Source organism: Sphaerodactylus townsendi, linkage group LG10 (genome assembly GCF_021028975.2).
Source record: "Sphaerodactylus townsendi isolate TG3544 linkage group LG10, MPM_Stown_v2.3, whole genome shotgun sequence".
Lineage (NCBI taxonomy): Eukaryota > Metazoa > Chordata > Lepidosauria > Squamata > Sphaerodactylidae > Sphaerodactylus > Sphaerodactylus townsendi.
In genome coordinates, this window is record NC_059434.1 from 66,273,881 (window position 1) to 66,300,082 (window position 26,202).

The following is a 26,202-nucleotide window of genomic DNA, read 5'->3' on the forward strand; positions in this document are numbered from 1 at the left end:
CCCCAAAAAAAAAAAAAATTGCAAGGAAGCATGCTAACTGAAAGGTTTATCTGCTTTAAATGACAAAACCCAGATACACTTTTTCTTTTAAAAAGTTAACTACCCTTACAGGTCCAGGCAGATTCAATACTGACATCTTGCAGTGGTTCACCCTTCTGGCAGCCAGATAAACACATGCTTCGGTTGAAGTGTATATTTACTTCTGCACAAAAGTTTTAGGATTTATGGAGAAAGTACTGAAACTTGCCAAACATGACTCCCTGTATATTTTGTTTGGGCTTTAAGTTATGTTTCAAATAAAATTCTTTTAAAATCTGAGGCTTACTCTTATAACTTGTATGCATCAGTTGTCTGAATGTATAAGCTTGCCAGTGGTGAAATGGGGATTTCAGGGTGTGTGGGGGGTTGATGTGAAGAGAAAGCAAAGCATTTGCCTGTCGTTCTAACATTTTTGGTGCGCAGCACGGAGGCTGAAAAATCTTTGCTTTCCAATTCACAAAGGGTCACTTTCTGTCCCAGGTGAAGGACTCTGGAAGCCTCAGCTGTGGTTTGTGAACAGGGCACAGCAGCTTTGCCTGATTCTGGCTTTAGAATTGACTTCCGTAACACAGTTGTACACATGCTTTTAGGATGAGGCATAGTCCTGTGTCTAGATGCTAAAAGTGGAACCCAATATTTGCACTGTAGCAGAAGGACTTCCTATGAGCCAGTGTTTTTATTTGTGTAAAAAAAATGAAGCAAAACTTTCCTAACAGTAAACTCCACTGCAGTGGCGTAGGAGCAGCAGTGACGTAGGAGGTTAAGAGCTCATGTCTCTAATCTGGAGGAACCGGGTTTGATTCCCAGCTCTGCTGCCTGAGCTGTGGAGGCTTATCTGGGGAATTCAGATTAGCCTGTACACTCCCACATACGCCAGCTGGGTGACCTTGGGCTAGTCACAGCTTCTCGGAGCTCTCTCAGCCCCACCTACCTCACAGGGTGTTTGTTGTGAGGGGGGAAGGTCTAGGAGATTGTAAGCTCCTTTGAGTCTCCTGCAGGAGAGAAAGGGGGGATATAAATCCAAACTCTTCTTCTACTCTTCTTCTAAATACCAGTTCTTATAGAATGCTCAAGTAGCATATATTCAATTTGACACATTGGTCAATCAACAGAATACCATCATTCTTAACTAGGGTGAAGCATCTGCACTCCTGCTATTTGAACATGGCCCATGTTCTTAACAGATCTTAGATGATCTTCATATGATTACTTTAGGTACAGAGAACTGCCAGGCTAATATACTACTGAGTGAGAAGATGAACAATTAATATTTTCTCCAGGATGTTCTTGTCCAGTAAACTCCTTGGTTGTATCTTATGCTGTCAGAGACTATCCTTCATTGCGGCAGGTTGACAGTGATCCCAATTTGTTTATTTTTACATAATAAATTTTTAATTTGCCTTTCCACACACTTATGTTTTTAAAGATGCTGTGCAACCAAAACCATTAACTACCAGAACAATTAAAACAATCTTGTTAACAAAACATAACAAAACACATGAACAGGAAGGTGCACTAGTGAGGGAATGCCAGTCAAAATATAAGCCTTTCCCAATGGCAGAGTACAGTGACAGGAGGGGACAGACAAATCTCCCAGAAGAAGAAGAAGAAGAAGAGTTTGGATTTATATCCCCCCTTTCTCTCCTGCAGGAGACTCAAAGGGGCTTACAATCTCCTTGCCCTTCCCCCCTCACAACAAACACCCGGTGAGGTAGGTGGGGCTGAGAGAGCTCCGAGAAGCTGACTAGCCCAAGGTCACCCAGCTGGCGTGTGTGGGAGTGCACAGGCTAATCTGAATTCCCCAGATAAGCCTCCACAGCTCTGGTGCAGAGCGGGGAATCAAACCCAGTTCCTCCAGATTAGATACACGAACTCTTAACCTCCTGTGCCACTGCTGCTCTGGAGGAATTCCACAGATATGAATTCCACAGATATGAAGGCCATTTCTTGAATAGTTGGTCACTCAGTTTCAGAGGGTGGAGGCATCTGAAGCAAGACAGTAGTGTTTGAATGGGTTCCTTAAGGTATTTTGGTTCCAGACCCATGTAGGGATATAAAAGTCAGTGCCAGCATCTTGAATTGGGAGCCAGTGTAGGTGAGACAAGGCTGAAGTGATATGCTCCCTACAACCCATTCCAGGTTCCATTCTGACTACAGCCTTATTCTGTCTAGGCTATCCTCTCCATCCTCCTTTTCCTGAGAAATTTGAAAACTGTACCTTTAGATAATCCAGTATGGTTTATAAAATGATAGTGGCCCCTTCCGCACATGCAGAATAATGCACATTCAGTCAACTTTCACAATCCTTTGAAAGTGGATTTTGCTATTCCGCACAGTAAAATCCAGCTTCTAAGTGGATTGAAAGTGCATTATTCTGCATGTGCAGAAAGGGTCAATAACTAGTTATTTCACAAGGTCAGCCTGTTCCAGATTGTCATCCTTGCAACCTAGTCAGGTGGGTTAGTGATACTATTCCCATGTTGTAGAAAGAAGACAGAGAATGAAGAATGATCATTTCACCAAATTACTGAGTTCATAGTAGAACCACAGGAGCCTATCTGTTTCTCAGTTTCTGGCGGTACAGTCTTGAGCACAGCTATACCGTTCAAAATCCATTGACTTCTGTAGACTTAGAAGGGTATATCTCTGCTCCATGCTGTAACTGTTAGCCACTGTACTGTACTGTACTGGCTTACTGAGAGATGTTGCTAATCTAATACATGTAATATTTTAGATGTGCTGTGTATCTTGGCTACACTTTAAGAAAAAAATTCAAAAAGTTAAAGTTGTCCAAAGGCCCAGTTCCAGTGTGTCCAAAGCTCCAACTCGGTACCATCACATTAATATATTGATGGTCTCTGAAATCCGGTTTTTCATTTTAATCATTTTTTTGTAACAGAATTATTTATAACATTTGGACAAGGAAGCAATTCCTTCTGCCCACTTGAAGGTGAGAGGTTGAAGGCATTCTTCAGGGGTGTTATGAAACTTGCCCTGCAAAGGCAACTCATATGGAACTGGTCATGTCTGACTGTTTTTTATCAGTGAAGATCGGCTGTGCTTGAGAAATGGCATGTGCCATCCACAGCCGACATGTGCAGCCGACGTGTCTCGGCTTCTTAGCAGTTAAAAGACAAAATGTTTCCCTTCTAGTGAGACTGACTAAAATATTTCCTATTGCTTTTCAGTTAATTAAAATAGACATTTTTTTGGTTTTGTGCATGAGACCTTTCAATAGCCTGAAATAATTTAAGAAAGAGCAATTCCCAGTTATGCTATTCAATCCATCTTTGTCAATTAGCTTCGTAGAGAGCTGATATATAATTCCTCTTGCGTTAGTTCACGATAGCAGCACTGGTCTTATACCCAAAGTTGACGTGTGTGTTATTGTAATTAATTTTACAAACTATTTTGGAATGGGAGAATCTGCCCTTATGGTTTATAGATTAATTCTTCTTGCACTTGCCAGGAAATAAGTCCTTTGCACCTGTACTGCAAGCTGATGTCAAGTCAGCAGGAAATCTTCTATTAGGCTGTTGCTGAAATTGAAGGTATACCATGGTGGACGGTCCATCTTTCCTTGCATATTGCAAAACAGCAGGCCGCCCAGCTGTCTGATAGCTATTTGCAGTTAATCTTATGAAGTCATGCATCATTATGATACACATTACATATGAGGTAACGTTTACATAGGTGTTTCTGCACATTTCTGTTTCAAGTCTACAAGAACATCCCTGGGTTATATTCTGAGTTGATAGTTCAGTTTGTCGCGGGGGCCCTATTAGAAGAGCTTATCAGAATTTTAGACTACAAAGATGGATATCTTGAAGTGGTTACAGCCTTAAGCAAGTTTGGCTAAATAGTTCTGACTAAATTGCTCTGGTTTAGCATAACTCATCAGGAAGTTAAACGTTCCACTGAAACACTCCAGCACACTTTTCTGTTATGATTTTGGTGTATTCCTAGATTAATCCATTATAGGTAATGGAAAACCTTTGTTAAACACAGCAGTGTTTAAAGCCTCTTGAGAGCCTATTATGACATCTACCATATTTTCATTTTACCTTGTTAAAATAACACATTAAAATAAGACAGGTAACGATATAGTCGTACAAGATTAATCACGGATGGTGGAGTGCTAGCAAGCCCTGGCGTGTTCTGTATCACTTAGTGCCAGCAACATTTGGGAACCCATATTTCACCCATTCAGTTGGTCTTTGGATCTATAATTTTGGTATTGAACCAAAGGCTTATTATTAGATTAAACCTAAAACAGTCTGGTTTCTTCAGAAGTAATTCCACAGGCAAACGAACAAAGCTGGAAGTGAAGCTGAGATGAAAATTGGCAAAATTTGGAAATCGGATGGATTTTCAAAATTTGAACTCTGCCTCTGGAAGTTGAAATTTGATTTCTCATTTGAATGTTGGACTTACAACTTGATATCAAAATTCAACAGTTTGGATGTTATAAAGTGAATGTAATTATTTTGAGGGTTGTTACACAAGATTTTGCACTAGCAACAAACCCTTGGGTAGTATCAGATGGCTGGTGTAGAGCAGATGGCAACTTCTCTGGAGTATATTTGGCGGTACAGGACTTGCAGCAGAACTGCTAGAAATAAAATGCTCATTTTGAACATCAAACAACTGCCAAACATTCTGAGAATATTTCACAAAATTTTGTGAGAAAACATTGTTTTCAGTTTCAGCTGTTACCTTGAACAAATTTCTGAACATGTCGCCTAAATTCTGAGGTAGATTGTATTAATTTTGTGTAGGATCATGATTTCCTTTGATGAAACATGAATTAGAATTGAAGCTACAGTGCAGTACGCAGAGTTACTTGTGTCTAAGCCCATGTAGGTCAGAAATTAGTCTCTAGCCCTGTACCAATGAACATTTAATGTAATAGCATTAATTTCTGAATAAGCATCTTTAGGATTGGACAAGTTGCAGCTTATTTAACAGAGTCTGCTTTTAGTGTGTCACCTAGCAACAGAACTGTAACCTGATTTTTTTTCTATGAGTCACTTCCAAGTAAAAATGTTCTTTATTTGTATAACAAAAATGTTATTAACATTTCTGAGGTACAAGCAAACATATTTATTTGCTATATTTATAATTTTATCCTTCTAGGAGCTGAAGCCTGTGTTGTTCTTCCCTTTTCCATTTTATCCTCATAACAGTCCTGTAAGGTAGGATAGACTGAGAGAATGGCAGACCTTTCACCACCCAGCGATCTTCATGGCAGAAGAGAGATTTGAAACTGGGCCTCTTTGATCCTAATTAGAATCTAGCCACTCTATCACACTGGCTTCTTAAGTACATTTAATGAATTCTTTTACCAAATTAAAAGAAATCGGATTAAAATTTACTAAGCTCCAGCTACTTTCTCAGTTATTTTCAAATGTTAACAGAGTCTTACTCGCATATGTGGAATCTTTGGTTTTGGAGTAGTCGGGTTGGATTTTTTTTTCAGTGACTGTTTAATATAGTTACACGCACAATTCCGTTGCTTTTTTATATTGCACCTAAAATTCCCATTTTAGAAGCCTTTGCTTTTTTACAGTGGAAGTGCTCGCAAATGTAGCATGCTGATATTTGTATGATTTTGGCACCTGTGTTATATATTCTGAATTTGTGAGCCGAGTCGTCATAAGATGTCTCCAATAAAATATAGTTGTTGCATGTTTTGGAGGTTATGGTTTTGAAAAATTACCAGCGAACCATCAGAGAGATAACAGAGGTATAATATGTTATACACAGAGTCTTTGATCGGAAGCAGACTACGTCTGCAGCTGCTTACTAGCTTGGTGGAAAGCATGATCGGACTCGGATGAGTAAGTTTTATTTGCAGTTATTAAACTATTGTCTACTCTCTGGATTATGTGTCTTTGCTCTATCCTCCCTTAAATGCATTATGTGAAGAAGGTTTCTCCCAAGTTTTATAAGCTAAACATATAGGCTATAACAGATTTAAACCAGGAAGGCAGTAAAAGAAAGGCACGTGCTTTTTTGACTGCCCAGTCCTTCTTTGGTTTCAGCGCAGAAGTCGTCGTCAGTGGAGCTTTGAGGGCTGTACATGCGTACTTTCCTTAGAAGCCCCAAATCCAAGTAATATTCTTACGTGATACCCAGATTAGATTTGGGGATTGTCCTGATTGTGAAGGTAAAGCAAGTTTTTCATGGAAAGCATAATAAACGGAAAATAGTTATTTTTCTGTCAACATCTCACTGTTACTGCCCCCCTCCCCTCAAAAAACCCCTGAAGTAGTTAGTTTGGATTTACCTTTTGCATTCGTTCATTTTTGTTAAAGAAAGCAAGTAAGCAAAAAAAGAAGCTAAGTTTACTCTCTTCTGAGAGGAACACATATTGTAATCCTGAGAAAGCTATATAGCAACTAAGCAACTAATTAACAGATTCCTTCCTTTTACTTTTCATCCTGTGAACAGAACCAAGATGTTCCTCTGACTAAAATTTGGAGCTAACTTTTCAATCTAGAGCTACAAGAACTGTGACTAAAGTGCGTAATAACTGAATACGGCCGTGTCAGGTGGTGGAAAAGGTATAATTTCTAACCTGATGTGAGGAGAAACAGAAATTCTTTAAAACCTGTTTTCTGATCAGCCATGTCGGAAAATATGTTTGGAGGATGTAATAGCTTCAAAGTTTATTTTCTTTTTAATCCTCTTCCAGAAGTTTATTTCTAAACCAACATTCATTGTAGTGAAGTCATTATGCAAGAAAATCCATTAGTCATGATTTGTTTATGCACTCTCCAATACTGCTTTTCTTAATTAGTTTGATATTTTTTAGTAAATGTAAAATTGGAATTGAATCTGGATTGCAAAATCATTAAAACTTAAAGCAGGAGGTGTCCTTTCATAAATAAATGTTACCACCTGCTCAAGACATGGATTATTAATCTGAACATGTCAAAATATCTTTAATTTCTTCATAGTGAAGAATCATTTGCACCTACGGCATGGCTCACCAAACCTTGATTCCAATTATCTGTACGCTAGACATTTTTCTGTAACAGAGACTGGTGTTTTTACCGTGTATGCATTTAGATAACATATGTTGATGGATATCTCCTTTTTTTTGTTTACAAAAACTTTCAGTTCATTTTTCTCCTGTCAGATGAAAATGAAACTATGACTGAAATCACTTGAGTTGTGAAGTTAAGTAGGATTGCCAAACTCCAGGTGGGCCCTGGAATTCTTCTGGGATCACAGTTGTCTCCAGACTACAGAAGTCACTTCCTTTGGATCAAATGACATCCTCGGTGGCTGGAAGCTATGACAACACCTCCCTGCTGAGTTCCTTGTCCTCCCCAAATCCCACCTTCCTCTAGCACTGCCCCCAAATTCCCAGAATTTCCCAAGCTAGAGTTGGCAACTCTAAAGGTAGAAACAGCCATAAATTACTCTTCCTGCAGGGCCAATCAGTTGATTCAGAAGACGAATATAAGCATGTTTTGTATTCCACTCCTGCACACCAAAACTGAGAGAATGAGTATCAATGTGAGCATTCAGAGAAGAATAACAATACAAGCTGACTGTCTTAGACAATTTTATTTATTTATTGCATTGGCTTTTCAGGACTTTTGGTCACTTTTAAAAGGAATGTGCCCTATACACACATAACCAGTGTCAAGAGACTAGGACTGGCCTGTGGGGTTATGTGTTCCCTTTGCTTTGCTTGCACACAAATATTTTCCTATTTCTCAGATTCTGAACATGCTTCTGCGTGAATGTTGAGAGACAGTTTCGCATATCCGCACATCAGGTTTAGGGTGGAGGTGGGGGTGGAGAATTCAGAGATGTGACCGCTGAACAGGGTCAGTAATTTTTTTAAAGAGCTTAAGGTCAATTTCAGCCTTTAAGATAAATCTGCAGCCTTTGGGAAACTTCCTCCATATTCTTCCAAGGAAATTCAGAAAAGTTGTATAATTCTTTTCAGGTTCTGTTAGTCACTGTGAGCCTGGCTATTAGATTAGGAAGAGCTGGATGCTAAATCCAGTGAATAAATTATTTTGTCCATTTTTCTGGTAGCCTACTTGCAAAATTTAGAATTGTCATGGAGATACCCAGGATGTTTCAGAGAGTAGTCATGTTGGTCTGCCATTGACTCAAAAGCTTAAACCCTGAAACTCTTGTTAAGTCACTTAGATGCTACTGGACTTGAATTTAAGATGTTTAGTATTGCTAGCACCAGCCAAAGCAAAGTGTAAGAAAAGGTGTAGGATCCATTGACCCAGGTTGCAGAATCTGGCGTCAGGGTTGATTTCTAAAGGGGATGCCACTTGTAGCCAGTGCTGTAAAGCAGCACTATTTTGCAACTGTTGAGGGAAATAACTGCCATTTTTGAAAGCTTTTAAAAAATCCAACTTTTGAATAGAGTTTACTTTTTCTACCTCAGAATAAGGTACAATGTATACTGTTCTCATTCCCCCACACAGGGTGTCCCCAACTTACCTGTGTTCCAGAAGTTTGTAAGACAGGTGTTGAGAGCTCAGCACATGTTTTCCTATACATGGTGGTTAGATTCCCAGGTAACCCATACACCATAATGTATCCTAGGGATTCCCCAAGTGTGTGGTACCACTACCCTGGGGCCAGTGGAAACTTCAAGTGAGGACAGTAGGGGGTGGTGCAGGGATTCCTGGACCAGCTGGTAGGAAGAAGGTCTTGTCCTTCTATCCTTTCTGTGTAATGACTGGGGAATTTTAAAGGAAAAGCAGCAACACTTGCCTCTCTGTGTAGTGGTATGGGTTGGGGAGAGATTCAAAGCAAAGAACCCCATGGCTCTGCTTTGCAAAATAATGTGTGTGTGCTCGCGCGCGCGCGTGTGTGTATTTGGTGGCAGAAGCTTATTCATTCCTCCTTATTCCCCAGCACTAACGGAACTTGATCAGAACAACTCCGCAGCTTACCATGTGGCAGGAGAGTTCCCTTTTTGCCACTTTGCCTTAAGGAAGGAAGAATTACGTTTTTCACTTCAGTCACAGTTTTTTTTCTGAAAGTGGGTGATCAAGACCTGTCTGGAAGAACTGCGCTGTTACGGAGAGTGTTTATGCAGCAAAAAATGCATTTGGCAACTGAAAACAAAACTCCTTCACTGGTGACCCCATCCCAGTTCAAGGGTTTTTGATTTATGGGGCCTGTGGAAATGAGACTGAGAAGAGAGTGGAGAAACCCCAAATTAACAAAATAATTTGAAATTATAAATAGGCAGGTGGGAAAAGGGCAGAGACAGCTTTTGGTGTATAAAAATGGGTCTTCAACTAGGCTTAGGATTGGTAAGGAAATACCTCATCATGTCTTTGAACTTCTTTCCTTCCTCCCCCAGTTAAGTTGTATCCTAAATATTCATATTCTGCTTCTCATTTTACTACGCATATCTTGGTATTTGACTGGGAGGAAGTGTACATGTGGAGGGAAAGAATTTGAGCATATTTTAGTAAGTTTCAGCTCAATTATTTTCATCTGTTAAAACGAAGTTGTGTTGAAATGATACCTCAGGCATATAGTCCTGGCAGCCTGCTATGTCAGCACATTTTCATTTGCTCATGGCTTTACATTTGATTAATTCAGTATATTCATTTTGGCCTCACTATAAAGAAGGAAGCTGTGGTAGGCTGTCCCGGGCACAATAAGGCAGATTTTGTGATTTGCACAAGCTTTAGCTGGAACATTCTACATAAGGTCATTTTGTGCTACATTATGTATATTTTTAAGGAAAGAAAAATAATGATGAAATTAATTAGTAATTTCCTGTCAAGAACTCTTTAGGGAGAACAATACAGTGAGAGGATAACACTAATAATATGAATGGCTTGCTATTTTAAAATAATTGCAGCTGAAAAAGCAAAGGAAAACTCAAAGGACTCACTTCCAAATATTTTAAATATCTAAAGTGACTCCAGAGAAGCAATTTTTATTCTCAGAAGGTCTTTAATCTCCAGCTTGCAAAAGGTGTACTTTTTTATAACGGTTCCTGATAAATCTTGCTGTTACTTATAATTGGAAGATTATATTTATTACTTCTGTGGTTGTTAGTTTTGTGCAGACTGTGATCAGGATCCAGAGGGCTGCAAGCCAAAGAGACATGACGCCTTCCACCATTCCATCTGCTGATGTGTAAGATTTGGTGCCAGAATTTGACCCATATGTGGAGCACTGGAAGCCATAGATGGGCTTTCAGTGATTAGAAGTTTCTACATATGGAACATAATATCTGGCTAAAATGGTATCCTCGCACCAGATCATATGCCAAGTTGCCTTGAGCAGTAGACAGCAACTTTAGTTGAAAGAGCTTTGGATCTCAGCTATTAATGTTCTAAAAAGTCGCACTTCTTCATAGGAAATAATCCTGCAGGCTGCTTGAGCATTCAGCGCTATTTTCACTACACAAATCTGAGCTGAAGAGATTCACCATACTTTTGTTTTCAAAGGAATTTGTCTCTGGCAGTAGGAGCCGCTCCGGTGACAACAGCAAACAAAACTCCACTTGATTTCTTAGTTACATACTGATTCTTTGGATTGCAGCCCATGACTTCCATTCATATTATCAGGACAATTCCTATACCTGCTTTTCCGTTCATATTTTAGACTGCAGGGAGTGGAATCTCTTGTATTATTTAGCCATATTTGCTTGCAGCCACATGCCAAGTTGTTAGCAAGTTCTTTAAATATTATAAATAATCAAAGGATATTTTATTTAGTTCCAGGATTTAAAATGTTCTCTTCACAGGAGCAGCAGTGGCGTAGTGGCTAAGAGCAGGTGCACTCTTATCTGGAGGAACCAGGTTTGATTCCCAGCTCTGCCGCTTGAGTTGTGGAGGCTTATCTGGGGAATTCAGATTAGCCTGTGCACTCCCACACACGCCAGCTGCATGTCACACCTCCCTCCCTCCCCTCCCTTGCATGCCACCCTCACTCCCTCCCCTCCCTCACTCCCTTTCCCTTGCATGCCACCCCTCCCTTCCCTCTTCCTCCGCTAGGGTGGGTGGGCTATATCCAGATGCCGGGGCCCCTTCCCCTATATAAGATATTTGGCACCCCACATTGTGTCCCTTACGGTGTGTTTTGTCTGGAATCAGGGCAACATCTATTAGAAACTAGGGCATGGGCTGTAACATCTGAAGAGTCAGAGTTGGACACCTCCGGGCCCAGCACAAAGTCCAGCACCCTATCTCCTGCAGCGGCCAATCAGGTTGCCGGGCAAGGCCAACAAACAAGGAACAGAAGAGGCCTTCATTAGTCTGACATGGCTGTGGCTTCTGGGGTTGACTGCCACTGAATGTGGAGGTTCCCTTTACTCACAACAGCTAGCAGCCCTTGGGGGACATTTCATCTCCTCCACAAATCTGTGCAATCCCCTTCTGAGCTCTCTCAGCCCCACCCACCTCACAGGGTGTTTGTTGTGAGGGGGGGAAGGAAAAGGAGATTGTCAGCCCCTTTGAGTCTCCTACAGGTGAGAAAGGGGGGATATAAATCCAAACTCCTCCTCCTCCTCTTCTTCTTCTTCCATGAACATTGAGAAGCCTAAAGAGCAGCCTGGTAGCATTTAGTTTTTCTTTGGGTGAGAGAAAGTAGAAAAAGTTCACAGGGTCTTTTTAATATATTTGGGGTTTTTTTTTTTGTTTATCCTGAGATTTATCAAGCAACCTAGTAGAATTAACGCTTTTTAAAGTTTAAAGTTTTGTTTTTAAATGTATATCATGTAATACTTACTAACCCCTTTCCATTTGTATCCTCCGCTCTCTTCCTCAGCCCTAAGCAGGACAGGGGAGAGGGGAAAGGAAGGGTAAGAAATCAAAGGAAGTAAAATAATCAAGTGTTTTCCCTGGAAAAACCCTGCCAATGAGTTATAAACTGTGTTTGCGTTAATCCAACTGCAGTTTTGGGTTTAGATAGCATATCCACATTTTAAGGTTTTTAAGATGAATATGTGTCTACTGCAAAAACTTCTGAATAGCCGTGACATTTAATCTATCCTTTGACATTCGGCGTCCCTGGACTAACACAACATTGACACCTGACCACATGAGAGCCCTGCTAGGTATGACCAAAGGGTCATCTAGTCCATCATGTTGCTAACATCTGCCAGCCAGATGTGTCTTAGAGAGCCAGGAGCAGAGCATGACTTCACCAGTGCTTCTTAGTTCTCTTGGCTTTAAGTATCTGGGACTGAGATGTATACCGTCTCTAAAAGTGACGGTTCTTTTCAGCTGTCATTGTGGACAGCTGTTGATGAACCTGCTTTCTTTGGGGGTTGATTTGGTTATGTTAATTATATTGATCTTCATCATTCTGATCATTTGTTCAATGTGAATAGAAGATATCTTTGTTTTAACAAATTGTATAAATGATCTACTGCCTGGTTAACTAATTCCTTAATCTTTAGGACATTTCTCCTTTTGAACTTGGTTTTATTGTACTTTCTGGGCAAATTATTGCTCATGTTGCTGTTGAATTAGAAAGTCCCATGATGTTCAACTATTTGTACCTCATGTACAAGATCCCTGGTGTCACTCAGGACAAATCCATAGTCACTTACACTCTAATTGGCTGCATGTCTGCCTGTTCTAAGGCATAGTCATTTATCATGTCTAGAAATTTCCTCTCTCTTGATTTGTGCAGACATTTGCCCGGTCAGTATAATGGTCAGGCTCATATTTAATTACCACATTCTTTCTTTTATCAACCTCTTCTTGTTCCTCTGCCCACTGATCACGTCAAGAGTTTTGGTCAGGATGTGACAGTCCATTCCAAGTACTTTTTAAAACAGTTGTTTCCTAAAGAACCCACAATTCATTCAGGCAAAGGTGTCAGCTGTCTGAGTGGTTTCTGAAAACAGCTCATGGTGAAGGAGGGATGTATAATAGAATCAAACCCGGTTCCTCCAGATTAGAGTACACCTGCTCTTAACCACTATACCACTGCTGTTCCTGTATGTACATAATATAAATGTACATCTGTTGAATTTGGGGGGACAGTAATTCTTGACTTGCACTAGAAAAGTAGTCTACAAGGGGTTATTTTAAAGGGAGCATTTCAGCTCATAAATGTAATTAATGTAATCCTCATGAGAGTTTGACATCAAGAATATATAATTCTGGAGTTAAAACAAAATTCTGCCTGTTAGTTTTCTGAATATTATTGTCTTTTAAACATTTTGAAGATTGTTTCCTGAATCTCATTTCCAGTGTGGGTCTTTTTGCAGTGTAAGGCTGACCTCTTCTGTTCATTTGGAGTAAGATCCACTGAACCCAGCAGGGTTTACTGCTAAGTAAAACTACATGAGCTCAGGCTTGTGAATGGAGGAATCTTTATTGCAGGTTTAGAAATCAGGCTGACATCAGTCAGTTGACTAATCACGTACTGTTACTTGTCTGCCAAGTATTTGACCATGATTACATTTTCCTTGAAGCCATAAATGCCACTGTATAAGAGGCAGTTACTGGTTTTTAGAATCATAAAAACAGAGAGTTGGAAGGGACCTCCAGGGTCATCTAGTCCAATCCCCAGCACCATGCAGGAAACTCAAAATGACCTATCCCCAGTGACCTTTGCTCCATGCCCAGAAAAATAACATAAAAAACCACTCCAGTATCCCTGGTCAATCTGGCATGGAAGAAAATTGCTTGCTGACCCTAAAGTGGCGATTGCCATCATCCTGGGCATGTACGAAAGGGCCATGAGAGTCAAGCATGAGAGTCAAGCATCCCTTCTTGCCCTCACTCTCATGAGTGACCCAAGTTCATAGAAACAACATTGCTGTCAGATGATGAAGAAGAAGAGCTTGAATTTATATCCCCCCTTCTCTCCTGCAAGGTGACTCAAAGGGGCTTACAAACTCATTTCCCTCCCCCCCCCAAACAAATACCCTGTGAGGTAGATGGGGCTGAGAGAGCTCTGAAGAACTGTGACTAGCCCAAGATCGACCAGCTGGCATGTGTTGGAGTGCACAAGCTAATCTGGTTCCCCAGAGAAGCCTCCACAGCTCAAGTAGCTGAGCGGGGGAATGAAACCAGGTTCTCCATATTAGAGCGAACCTGCTCTTAACCACCACACCATGCTGGCTTGTTAGATAGCCTTCTAGCCTCTGCTAAAACTCCAAAGAAGGAGAATCCACTACTTCCTTAGGGAACCTTCTCCACTGAGAGACATTAATATAACATATTTCTCTCTGTAGCCCTGTAGAAGTCAGGGTCAAATCTGTCAGCATAGCAATTCTTCTCATACTAGTATGTGTGGTTTAGTGTTTGGCATGCTGGACTTGGAATAAAGAGACCAGGACTCAAATTTACCATGAAGATCACTGTGGGATATTGGGGAAATCTCTCTTTCTCTCAGCAAAATCTGTTTCATGGGGTTGTGATGATAAAGTTGAAGATGGAAGAACAGGGCATTTCTCTGAGCTTTTTTGAAGGCATGGTGGGACAAAATGGTTAACAGGTCTGCTGCCTTGTACAACTTCTTCTCAAGCCTGACTTTATTTTAGTAGTTGCTTTTTCTGCTTTCTTTTCATGTTCATATTTCAGCTGTTAAAACTGTAGAGCAGACTGACTCTGGCGTCGCAGGAATAAAGCCAAAGAGTTAATCATTCACATTTATAGAGAGCGTAGTTACAGTTATTCATTAAAGTGCTTAACGAACTTTATTGTATTGTTTCACAATAATAGCTACTGGATTTTTAAGATATTCAATATATGTCATAAATGTGGTGATGGTTAAAGTATATTGATTTTTTTTCATTAAGGAAGTTATTGATTTAAAAAATAGTTGACCAATATTTGAGCAGACAAAAGACCCAACCCTTTTTGACTGGTCACATGACCATTCCTGCTTCAAGAGCTCTAGTTTAACGCAACGTTTGTCTGGTACCAGCTGCCAGTTATAATTTGTAAGATTGGTTCTGTCACTTTTGGGCTAAGTAGGATCACCAAAATGGAGGGGACTAATGAGCTATGGTCACTTTGGGCTATGCTCACTTTGGGGGCCGCTTTTGGGATTCAGGTCATGCAATTTGCTTTTAAATAATGCTTGAATTGGGTCTATGTGGGGGGAGGTGACATTAAAAAAAGTCCTGACACTAAGCAGGTGTTTTTGCTGCTTTAACATTTCTAACATGTCACAGATAGAAATAGAGGCATACAAGCTAGTTTGCATACCAAGGATCATTTTGCAAAGCTTAATCTTTTCAATTATTTGCTTGTGCATTTATTTAAAGCAGTGGTTCCTAACCTTTTTTCACTCATGTATCCCTTGGAATCCATTTGTGTCCCCAATATTAGAAAATGTATTACAAATTGTGTCCCCAATATTAGAAAATGTATTATGTATATTTTTTTCACATTACCCCAATGCTCTTTCACATACCCCTGGGGATGCACTTACCCCTGTTTGGGAACCACCGATTTAAAGCACTCTGTGCCCCCTTTCTATTCAATGTAGGGTAGTTGAGGCAATGAGCAATTTTTAAAAAACTAAACTTCAATGAGGAATATGTGTACAATTGAACTAAATTATCATATGTTGTTTCAAGTTTCTTCACCTTTGACTGTATTCATTTACCGTGGGCTAGCTCTGCACAGGTTGACAAGCCAGTGGAGAGTTTGCTCTTTGGATTAAAAGATGTACTGTTTCTGTATTTAGAAAATGTTATATGCTGCATCTCTGGAGAACTTGCTCAAGGCAGCTTACAAAGTTAAACGTAATAAAAGCATAAAACACCATAAAACTGAAGAATTAAAACCCAGTAGACTGTAAAAATGATGGTCCGAGGCAAAGAAATGCAATTGGGCTGTGTTGAATTACTGGCAGAATACACTGTGCATCTGGGGAGGATAGTTTTGAAATTTCAGGCAGTAAGGCAGGCTTTAGTGTTCATGCCTGTGAACCGAAGTCAAGGCCTGACTCAGACATGAGGAAACAAAAGGAGGCCAGCTAAAGCTGAGCTTCGAAGCGCAATAACTGGTAAGCAACTCTGAACTTAATTCCAAGGGAAAATGTTTGGGATAGACTTGATTGGAACCTTTAGAAGGTTCATCTCAATAAAGTCCATGGTTACTTAGAAAAAGTGGAGTGTGTTCAGCCTAAATTGTTTCACCTGCTAGATTGAGTGAGGTAACAGGTTTTCTTTTTAAAATTATTAGAAGTAATTAAAGAAACCATGTACTGGAGTCACCATCATAGAGTACATATTCCCCTTTCTATCCGCTACATGAGGGAAATCTTTCTTGTAAGATGATACCTATTGAAATGAGTGTGAGCCTAATCTAAAAATAAGATTTTTCCCCTTCAGAATGCTTGTTTTTGTTCATACATAGTTTTGATCAATTGAAACATCTAAGATTAATTGGCTAAGGCTTCTTTAATGACATCTATAATATTACTTCAAAATATAAAGTGGTTCATATATGTAGACATTCCATTACTCCTGTTTCTCATTACTTACTGCACGGGTGTCCAACTCTGGCTCTTCAGATGTTCATGGACTACAGTTCCATCAGCCCCAGCTGGCATGGCCAGTTGGCCATACCAGCAGGGGCTGGTGGGAATTGTAGTCCATGAACATCTGAAGAGCCAGAGTTGGACACCTCTGACTTTCTGCATCTGGTTCTCTGTGAACTTCCATAATCTGAGGGAGTGAATGTGATCTTGGCCTTATTTTTCTCTCCAGTCTCTGCTCAGCTTGTTTCTTGCTGAAGATGGACATTTCTCCTGGCATTTTTTAATAGGGAGGACACCAAGCAATCCTTTCTTATGAGCCTCTGCCTGGTGTTACTTACAGGCATGCACTTAGAAGGGAAACATGAGGGCTAATTTTCTTCAGACATTATGAATTCTCTTAGCATTTTCAACTAAAATGGCTTTTGTTAGGTAGCCCATATTATCCAGATCTTTCAGGTTCCTTGTTAAAGAAGATGAAAACAGATGCATTTTTTTTCTCCTTCACTGTGCAGCTTTTGAGGAGGGGTTTTTAATGGTGGTTCATCTTCTTAAAATTTTTCTGTGAGTTCCACACACAGGTTGGTTTTCCTCCTGCATATAAGATACTCTAAAGTGTCATTTTCCCACAAGGGAAACAACCTTTTCCCTTAATGCTTTCATGCAACAAATATATTTGTCAACTCTAAGGCAGATAATTAAAAACATCCACGTTTAAGCATTAGCATCCCAGTTGTACACCCTGTGAAGTAGATGGGGCAGTTTATACCACAAGTAGTATGATATTTTGTAGGCTTTCTTGTAAACTGTGCAGACATCTCTGCATTCAATTAGAGTTGTTTCATGTTTTTGAAGTCTTGTGAAAACAGAACAGCTAGACACATTTTTAAAAAAGGAAACTTCAGAGTCATTGTGTCTGCTTATGTCATCCCATATTTTCCTCTCCATAATTACTGATAGAGTCTAAACTTACGCCTTACTGCATGGGGCAGAAGAATATTTTAAAAGGGATGATTTTTTAATCCACGTTGTATGGTTGGCTTACATGGCAGAGACAGTAATGTCAGCTTTCCTCTAGTGTGAGGACTACTATCTATTGAACACAAATTGTAGTCTAACATTTCACGTATGAAACTGGATGGTGTAGATGTGTGAGGGAGTTAGTAGAGGAACAGATTCTTGAATGGTTATGTGCCAAGATATTTTGCTTTTATGGAAATGTAGGGATGGCCCTCTAGTGTTTCAGAAAAATAAAGCTGCCTCTCTGCTGTTCTGAAGCCTGTAATGAAAGTATGCAGTTTTCCTTCGATCTGGACCTCAAATTTTACACCAACTGGATTGTCTGTATAACCAAGTAGATACAGGCTGGCATTTTGATGTGGGAGAAGGGCAAGAGGGAGAGGATTATGTAACCACTTTGCAAACTGTTTATTAGACTTCTGTAATATTAGACAGGAAGGAAGAATAAAATGTCAGTAAAATCCCTGTCATGTTGATACTAGCCCTGGTAAGTAAATTGATCCATAGAGGCATCAAACCCTCTGCATACCTAATGCTAGGAAGCTATACTCATGTTCTTATAACACAGTTTATGCTAACCGAACATTACAATAGTTTAAAGTTATTGACATTTTAATTGTATGTAGCAATTTCATCCTCTCTCAGTAGAAAGTACTTAGGTAAGACTTATTTAGATAAGTCTTAATTTCTTTTTCAGGTATTTTAGGATTTTGTGTATCGCTTATGAAGTCTTGGAAGGGTTGCAGTACATGAATAAACACGGAATAGTCCACCGGGCACTTTCACCTCACAATATCTTGATGGATCAAGAGGTAAGGCTACAGGTTGTATGTTCGTCATGCACTGCCTCTGTATTTTTCCCATTGTAATGATGCTTGCTGTAGTGCCTCCTATGTGTTCTCGACTCACACCAGTGCTCTGGACCATGTACTAATCTAGGGCTAATTCCTGCAGGCCGTGACCTGGATGGCCCAGGCTACCCTGATCTTATCAGATCTTGGAAGCTAAGCAGGGTCAGTCTCATCTATAGGAGACCACCAAGGAGCACCATGGTTGCTTTGCAGAGGCAGCCAATGGAAGACTACCTCTGTTCATCACTTGCCTTGGAAACCTTAGGGTCACCATACATTGGCAGTGACAGCAGTTTCTACCACAATTCCTGGAGAAGACCTTTGATGTAATTCAGCCTTCTTCACTGTCTTGGTTTTGCCTGTTATCTACCATGATGAAAGATAGGATAACACAGGTCAACACCAGCTTTAAGGACTTGTGGCACAATAGTATTGAAATTTTTATTTTAGTATACCAATAAAGAAACTGCTGTCAGTTTGGTTCTGGTGGGTTTTCCGGGCTGTGTGGCCGTGGTCTGGTGGATCTTGTTCCTAACGTTTCGCCTGCATCTGTGGCTGGCGTCTTCAGAGGTGTATTGCAGAGAAAAGTGTGAAACAGACTTTTCTCTGTGATACACCTCTGAAGATGCCAGCCACAGATGTGTAGGCGAAATGTTAGGAACAAAATCCACCAGACCACGGCCACACAGCCAGTGGTGGGATTCAAATAATTTAACAACCGGTTCCAGTGGTGGGATTCAAATAATTTAACAACTGGTTGTTTTCAAGAACCATTATAACAACTGGTTTTGCTGAACTGGTGCGAACCTGCTGAATCCCACCGCTGCACACAGCCCAGAAAACCCACCAGAACCAGTGAAAGCCTTCGACAATACGTTGCTGTCAGTTTGTTGTCAGGGTTGATTTTGCAGTTCCATAGGTTTGTTTGTTTGTTTTTTAAAAAAACCCAGCAAATATAATTGTGACAAAATGTGACACTTTGAGTATATATCCTCTAAGGAGTGTTTCATACCTGTACCTCTGATCTGACCAAATATTTCCTAGGACTCCTTATTCCCTTCACTGTCATCCCAGTTTTTCCATTGGCTCACTTCATATTCTTTTAACTTACAGATCTTGGTATGAAATCAGTTATCAAAAAACTACAACTTTTGTCTCACCTGAGAGTATGAATCAGCATTGCAAATCCTTTCATCATATTTAGAACACATTCAAATTGCCTATATTTTGCTTGTTCAAACCTGTTTCCTACTTTTCAATGAAAAGAGTATTCATTGTTTTTATAATAAAAGAATTTACGCTCAGTGCTAAGTGTGAATGATGTGCTGCTTAGAACCACTCGTTTTGTCAGGTGATGGTTGTTCCTCTCTAGTAGAATGGTAATAAACAAGCAAATAGAATATATACCTTCTCTCCTTTCTCTCATTTGTGAATACTAACGTGTGACAGTGGAATTCTTCTTAAAAGCAAGAATATAGGATCTGCTTTCACGCTTGAATATGGAAAAATAAAATAAAAAATAAAGATGTGTGCAAGCTTTTAAAGAGCTTTTTTTCCCTTTTTGTAATTATTCAAAATACATAGCACAGAACTTTTTCTAGTGAGACTATAATCCAAAATATTGGATCTTAACTGAAACATGACTGCAGTATTTTTATGTTGAATAGCTTTATTAAATATATAATTAAACTATAAAATTGGGTTTTTTAACGGAAGAACAAATCCCCAGACTTCATGAAAAGGGTCTCGATTTCACAATATCTGAAAGAGAAGTAAACATGTATAATAAAAAGTCTTCCGTTACGAAGTTTGAAGGTCATCATGGTTTTCACAATGGTGTGATTTTTTTCCCCATGCTAGGACATCAGTTAGAAGTATAAAAATGTTAAAGTGTTTTTGGTAGCCCTAAATTACAGTTGATATTCACCAATATTTGGAAAATAGCAGGTTGGATCCTGCAGATCCATTCTCGAAATGAATCTATCACTCACTTTTTTTACAGACTATAAATTATCAAAGTGAAATATTGTTTTGTAGCTGATTGATACTTTTTCTTTCTCTTTGTTACAGGGACATACCAAGTTGGCTAAATTTGGCCTTTACCACATGACAGCTTATGGTGCAGATGTTGATTTTCCCATAGGGTAAGAATATATATTATGGACTTACCAGTTTGTGAACATATGAAGTTGCCAATAATTAGCATATCTAATTCAGTATTGTCTACTCTGGTGGCAAGTCTTGCTTTCTCAGGTCCTTTAAGCAGAGATGCAAGGAACTGGACCCAAGTTTTGCAAGCAAAGGACATTCTCTGCTGCTGAGTTATTTCAGTATATTAACTTTTTAGGTTACTACTTGTCGCTTTCAGAGATGCAGGTAACAAATAATATTACAGAATCTTCAGCTGCTTACTGCACAGAATCTTCAGCTGCTTACTGTCCTGTAATAAAGCCCAGATGTTTAGTTTCTATGAAATTATACAGCAGAAGTATGAAAATCCTTTTGGGGCCAAGTATTCATGTTACTGAAGCATGATTAAGAGATTGCAAGATTTGCGTGAAATTATACAGATAAGCATTATGTCCACTCCATCACTAACCGTGTTTACCTGGTTAACTAATACTTGAAACCAGGGTACAAAGCTAGATGGATGCATATAATGAAACAGTGACAATCCCAGTGTTCTTAAGTGCAGGCACTTGCTTACAGCCAAGAAAGGATAGTCCTATAGTCCCATCACGCTAATTGGTGTGACACTATTGTCATCCTTCAGTATAGTTGGAGTGTCTAGGAGTAAGGCTGTGCCTGGAGGAGGAACAGTTTTGAGGAATCCGTTTACTGCACAGACTTGTGCTTTGTCCCTGCTTGTCAGGGACAGCTTGATGTAAATTGAATAAATAAAAATAAACAAATAAATTGTAACAGACTTTGGTGCTAAGGAGAGCTCCCTGTTCCCATGATATGTTGCCAAAACCTGTTAAACTTAGCAGTGAACCCTATAGACTGTGCTCTTTGGCTGTTCATAGCAAGAAGAGATCAGGAATAGCTGATAAATTACCTCAGAAACTTACCTCTGTGTCTTCACCACACCACGTCTTTACATCCTGGAAATCCTGATGAGTTTCCATAGAACCCCAATGTTCTGAAATGTAGTTCAGACAGCAGTAATCTGTCCTGTAATAATAGACAAGACAAATTGTATAGCAGTTTTGCAGAGAGATTTGTATCCCCCTCTCCCATATCAGCATTTATTTTTCCAAGCTAACATTGGACTTCTGTTGTTGTTGTTGTTGTTGTTGTTGTCGTCATCATCCAAATAGTATTCTGTCCTCCAACTGTCCTTCAACTGTGAAATGTAATAAAACGCAGGTTTAATGAGGCTAGTATGCATGAGGAACTCATTGTTCCATTTGAATGATTTCTCTGATTTCCTTCCTGTATCTTGTTTCGTTACTGTAGATATCCTTCATACCTGGCACCGGAAGTAATTGCACAGGGAATTATGAAATCCGGTGATCACAGTCAAAGTGAAAAGCCTCTACCTTCAGGTCCTAAATCTGATGTATGGTCCCTTGGTATTATATTATTCGAGCTTTCTGTGGTATGTACAATTTAAACAATTACACACAGTTGGGGAATCAGCTGATTTAAGACCAAACAGCTTTGGACAAATGTGCTGGTCAGCAACAACGGTTGGTCAGCTGCTCATCAGCAAATATAACTGGGTGTCATCAGTGGGATGGAAGGAAACAGAGTAACATGAAGTTCTTTCAGGGCAACTGAGTGAATCTGCTAATTCCTGCTACAAATGTTGCAACTATGGTAGTTTGCCTGCTAAGAAAATTATATAAACTATATAATATGTAATGTACATATGTAATATGTAATGCCAGCGTGGTGTAGTAGTTAAGAGCAGGTGCACTCTAATCTGGAGAACCGAGTTTGATTCCCTGCTCTGCCACTTGAGCTGTGGAGGCTTATCTCATGAACCAGATTAGCTTGTGCACTCCAGCACATGCCAGCTGGATAACCTTGGGCTAGTTAAGAGTTCTTCAGAGCTCTCTCAGCCCCACCTACCTCACAGGGTGTTTGTTGTGAGGGGGGAAGGGAAAGGAGATTGTAAGCCCCTTTGAGTCTTCTTACAGGAGAGAAAGTGGGGATATATATCCAAACTCTTCTTTACCAATTTCTTCTGTTCCTGCATTTGCCTTGTATTATTTTTCCATGGTGTGGATTATGTGGAACAAGATGTTGGGAAAGTTCTCCCTTCCTTCTCTTCCTCCTGTATTTCTTGAAAAGGAACTCCTACAACTGTAGATCATTGAGCTAGAAACAGTGCAGGGCAGTACAACTTGTTGGAAAATTGACAGTTATTTGTGCAAGAGTATGTATGGTTGCATTTATTTCTGTCCTTCCTGTGCACACAGCCTCAGTAGAGCGCCAACTGCCATTTAGAAACAGTTGTTCAAGCAGTATTGGAAGCTGAAGGAAACTGACAAGGGAAGGAGAAGTGATCCACTCTGTGATCTTGTTATTATTTTCCCTGTGTCCAACTCTCATTTTATTATAACAATGTGTGTGGCTAAATAGTATATAAGAGTTCAGATACCTTTATTCATACTTTTGTCTGATGAAGGGAGCTCTGACTGTCAAAAACGTCTACCCAGAAAGTCTTGTTGGTTTCTAAGGTGCTACTGGACAAGTATAAATTCTATTGCAGAGTAAATCCACTACTGTCCTTGACCTGTGGGTAAACAGAGTTTATGTTCTTTAAGTCAACCTTGAAATCGACATAACAGCTTCCAATGCATATGATTCATAACACTGCAATTGTGGTTTTTGTTAATATTAGCCATGTATGTCATAATGTTTAGTAATCTCATGCCTTACTGTTTACTTTAGGGCAGAAAGCTGTTCCAGAGCTTTGATGGAGCTGAAAGATTAAAACTTTTGCTTAATCTTGGTGAGTAATGTGAAAATAGCTTCAGGACACAATGTCTTCATAAAGGCCCAGATGAGTCAAGATCATTGACTCAAGGATGCCAGATTTTCAGTACACCTGAATGCTGGGGAAAGTGTAAGGATATGTCAAAACAGTATTACCTGTACATACGAAGAACTGTAGTAAGTAATGGTGTTAAAAGAGAACCATACAGGAGACTGAACCAACCAAAGTAATAACTGCGTCTCTCTTCAGAGTGATTTTGGTTGGTAGGAATGTCAAGAATGCAAATATCAAGTCATTATTTCCAGTTGCTGTCTAGGCACACAAGGTGACTGATCCCCAAATGAATAATAATAATTAGCATTTCTTAGAGCTTTCAGTATTCAAAGCACTGCACACACAATTTAAGGAGTCATAATCAAAACCTTAAAACACATATTATTAGTGCTTACCACAGGGAGCCTAAGATATTTTTTCCTGTTGAAACTTCAATGATTCACTTGTTTTACATGAAAGGTAAAATCCTTCCAATTACAAAATGTCAAGTTTGAGAATTACAAAAAATGTGTGTGAATAAATTAGTCTTCTTCATATAGTAGTTACCTGGGCAACCACTGGGTCATTACTGACAGATGGGGTGATGTCACATCATAACATTTACCAGACAGACTTCGTTTACAGAGGGGTTTGCCATTGCATTTCTCAGTCAGGTACACTTTACTCCCAGCAAGCTGGGCACTCATTTTACCAAACTCAGAAAGCTGGAAAGTTCAGTCAATCTCGAGCCAGCTACCTGAGCCCAACTTCCATCAAGATCAAACTCAGTCATGGACAAAGTTTTGACTGAAGTATGGCAGCTTACCATTTTGCACCACAGAGCTGGTATCTTCTTCGCATACAATTATGCGTGTGTATTTCTGTGTCTGGAAAAAAAGGTAGCCTTTAGGAAATGATTGACTCACAAACACACATTCTGGTGACAGATCTCCATATGGAGGAGAAAGATTTTCTAGGACTTTTTTTTTTTTACATTGAGTCATGTCATGGTGATAACATCCTGTTCCTGTTCTGACTTGTAGGATGTGTGGATGATATCATAACTGTATTGGCTGAAGAAAACGGTTGTCTGGACATTATCAAGGTCTGACCAGAAGAATGTATTACTTAGTTATAGCTAATTGATTATCATAGCATTCAGCCCCATTTTTTAAAACAAAATGAGAATGTGTTTTAGAGCAAGGCTTGTTTCTATTTTGACATTATGTGTTCGAAAAATTTTCTGTAATACCTGAAGTTTTCCTTATTTGGTACTGTCCAGCCATGAAAGCAGAATTATCCTAATTCAAGTAGACCAGAACATGGGCTGTCTTTTGAACATTGAAGAAAATATTGTAATGAAGAACATACTATCGTGAATCAGACAGATGCTCATAAAAACACCACAAAAATTAACAATTAACAGGCACTAAAACAAGTCAGTACATAAAATAGCGTAAAAAGATATTAATAAAACAGTCCTCAGACTAGCAGCAGGCCATAAAAACAGCTTTAAAAGATGTAACCCCTTAGTTAATAGCCTAAGTAAAATGAACTGTTTTGGACTGGTGCCTAAAGGAGAATAGAACAAGTGTCAGACTAGCCTCGAACTGGTGGGCATTCCTAAGATGAAGTGCCACCATTTAAAATACACTGTTTCCAGTCACCATCCACTTGACTCTTCATTATTTAATTCATTTATACTCACCTTTCTCCTCAATGGGTCATTTATACCCACCTTTCTCCCCAATGGGAACCCAAAGCAATTTACATTGTCCTCCATTTTATCCTCAGAGCAACCCTGTGAGGTAAGTTAGGCTTAGGGAGTGTGATTGGGCCCATGTCACCCTGCAAGTTTCCTTGGCAAGGTTAGGGATTCATTCTTGGTCTCCCAGATGCTATTCTGACATTTTTAACCACGATACCACACTAGCTGTTTCCACTGACATCTGTAGGTGGATATGCAAAGAATAGAAGGTCTTAACTGGCAAGCTGGTAAATATGACAGAAAATGGTCCAAGGTTTTCTAACCTACCTAGAAGTCACATCTTTTATATTTATGCACTTTCAGTCTTACCTTCAAAAATAAGCACAGTTCCCTACAATTGATCTTGCATTCAACTTGCACATTTTTTGAAATGCTTTATTCAGTGCCATATCCACTGATAGTTCTTTTTTTGTATTCCAGGAAATGCCAGAAAATATTTTAGCTCTGCTGAAGAAATGCCTTACATTCCATCCTTCTAAGAGGTAGATACACAGATAAAATAACTAGATAGTGGCCCTTGAAAGCAAAAGGTATACAATGTTTATGCTGTAGCCATGAGCTGTTAATTGCACGTTCAGGAACATGAATCAGCCTAAAAGAGATACAAAGCTACCAGTTAATGTATTTCTTTAAATAATTTATATCTTACCTTATCTTCTCAGACTCGAGGTAATATGCTCTTTATTGATTTAGTAGAATACATAATAGAGAAAGAAGCTGATTGCTGAGCAAAGAAATGTTTATATAAGAAATATATACGAGAGTGTGTAATAATGGAAATGTTCACGTTATGTCACAGTGAAGTTTTTATATATATATTTTGGGTTTTCATTCATTTTGCTTTAAAGTTAATTTTAAAAAATATTTGATATGCTTTCTCCTTTCCCCCCCTGTTATTCAAGGCCTACTCCAGACCAGTTACTGAAAGACTCTGTGTTCACTGAAATCTCTTCCTTATACCCACCTTTCCACAAACCTGCTAGCCTTTTTTCATCTACTTTGAGGTGTGCTGACTTAACTCTTCCTGAAGATATTAATCAGCTGTGCGAAGGTAAACAGGTCACAACCGAAGGCTAGGA

General features: G+C 39.4%; 1 protein-coding gene across 3 annotated transcripts in view; it reads left to right on the top strand.

The window, feature by feature from the left end:
- TBCK (TBC1 domain containing kinase) overlaps positions 1-26,202 on the top strand; it is a 103,682-nt gene that overhangs the window by 10,279 nt on the left and 67,201 nt on the right. For 2 of the 3 annotated variants that reach the window (XM_048509552.1, XM_048509553.1), the window contains 7 exons: positions 18,221-18,335; positions 20,445-20,518; positions 21,834-21,975; positions 23,277-23,337; positions 24,399-24,460; positions 25,544-25,605; positions 26,026-26,174. In XM_048509552.1, coding sequence (XP_048365509.1) covers positions 18,221-18,335; positions 20,445-20,518; positions 21,834-21,975; positions 23,277-23,337; positions 24,399-24,460; positions 25,544-25,605; positions 26,026-26,174 — 665 coding nt within the window. Of the gene's footprint in view, positions 1-5,175; positions 5,880-6,492; positions 6,606-18,220; positions 18,336-20,444; positions 20,519-21,833; positions 21,976-23,276; positions 23,338-24,398; positions 24,461-25,543; positions 25,606-26,025; positions 26,175-26,202 lie in introns of all 3 variants that reach the window. The other variant, XM_048509554.1, reaches the window with a different exon arrangement.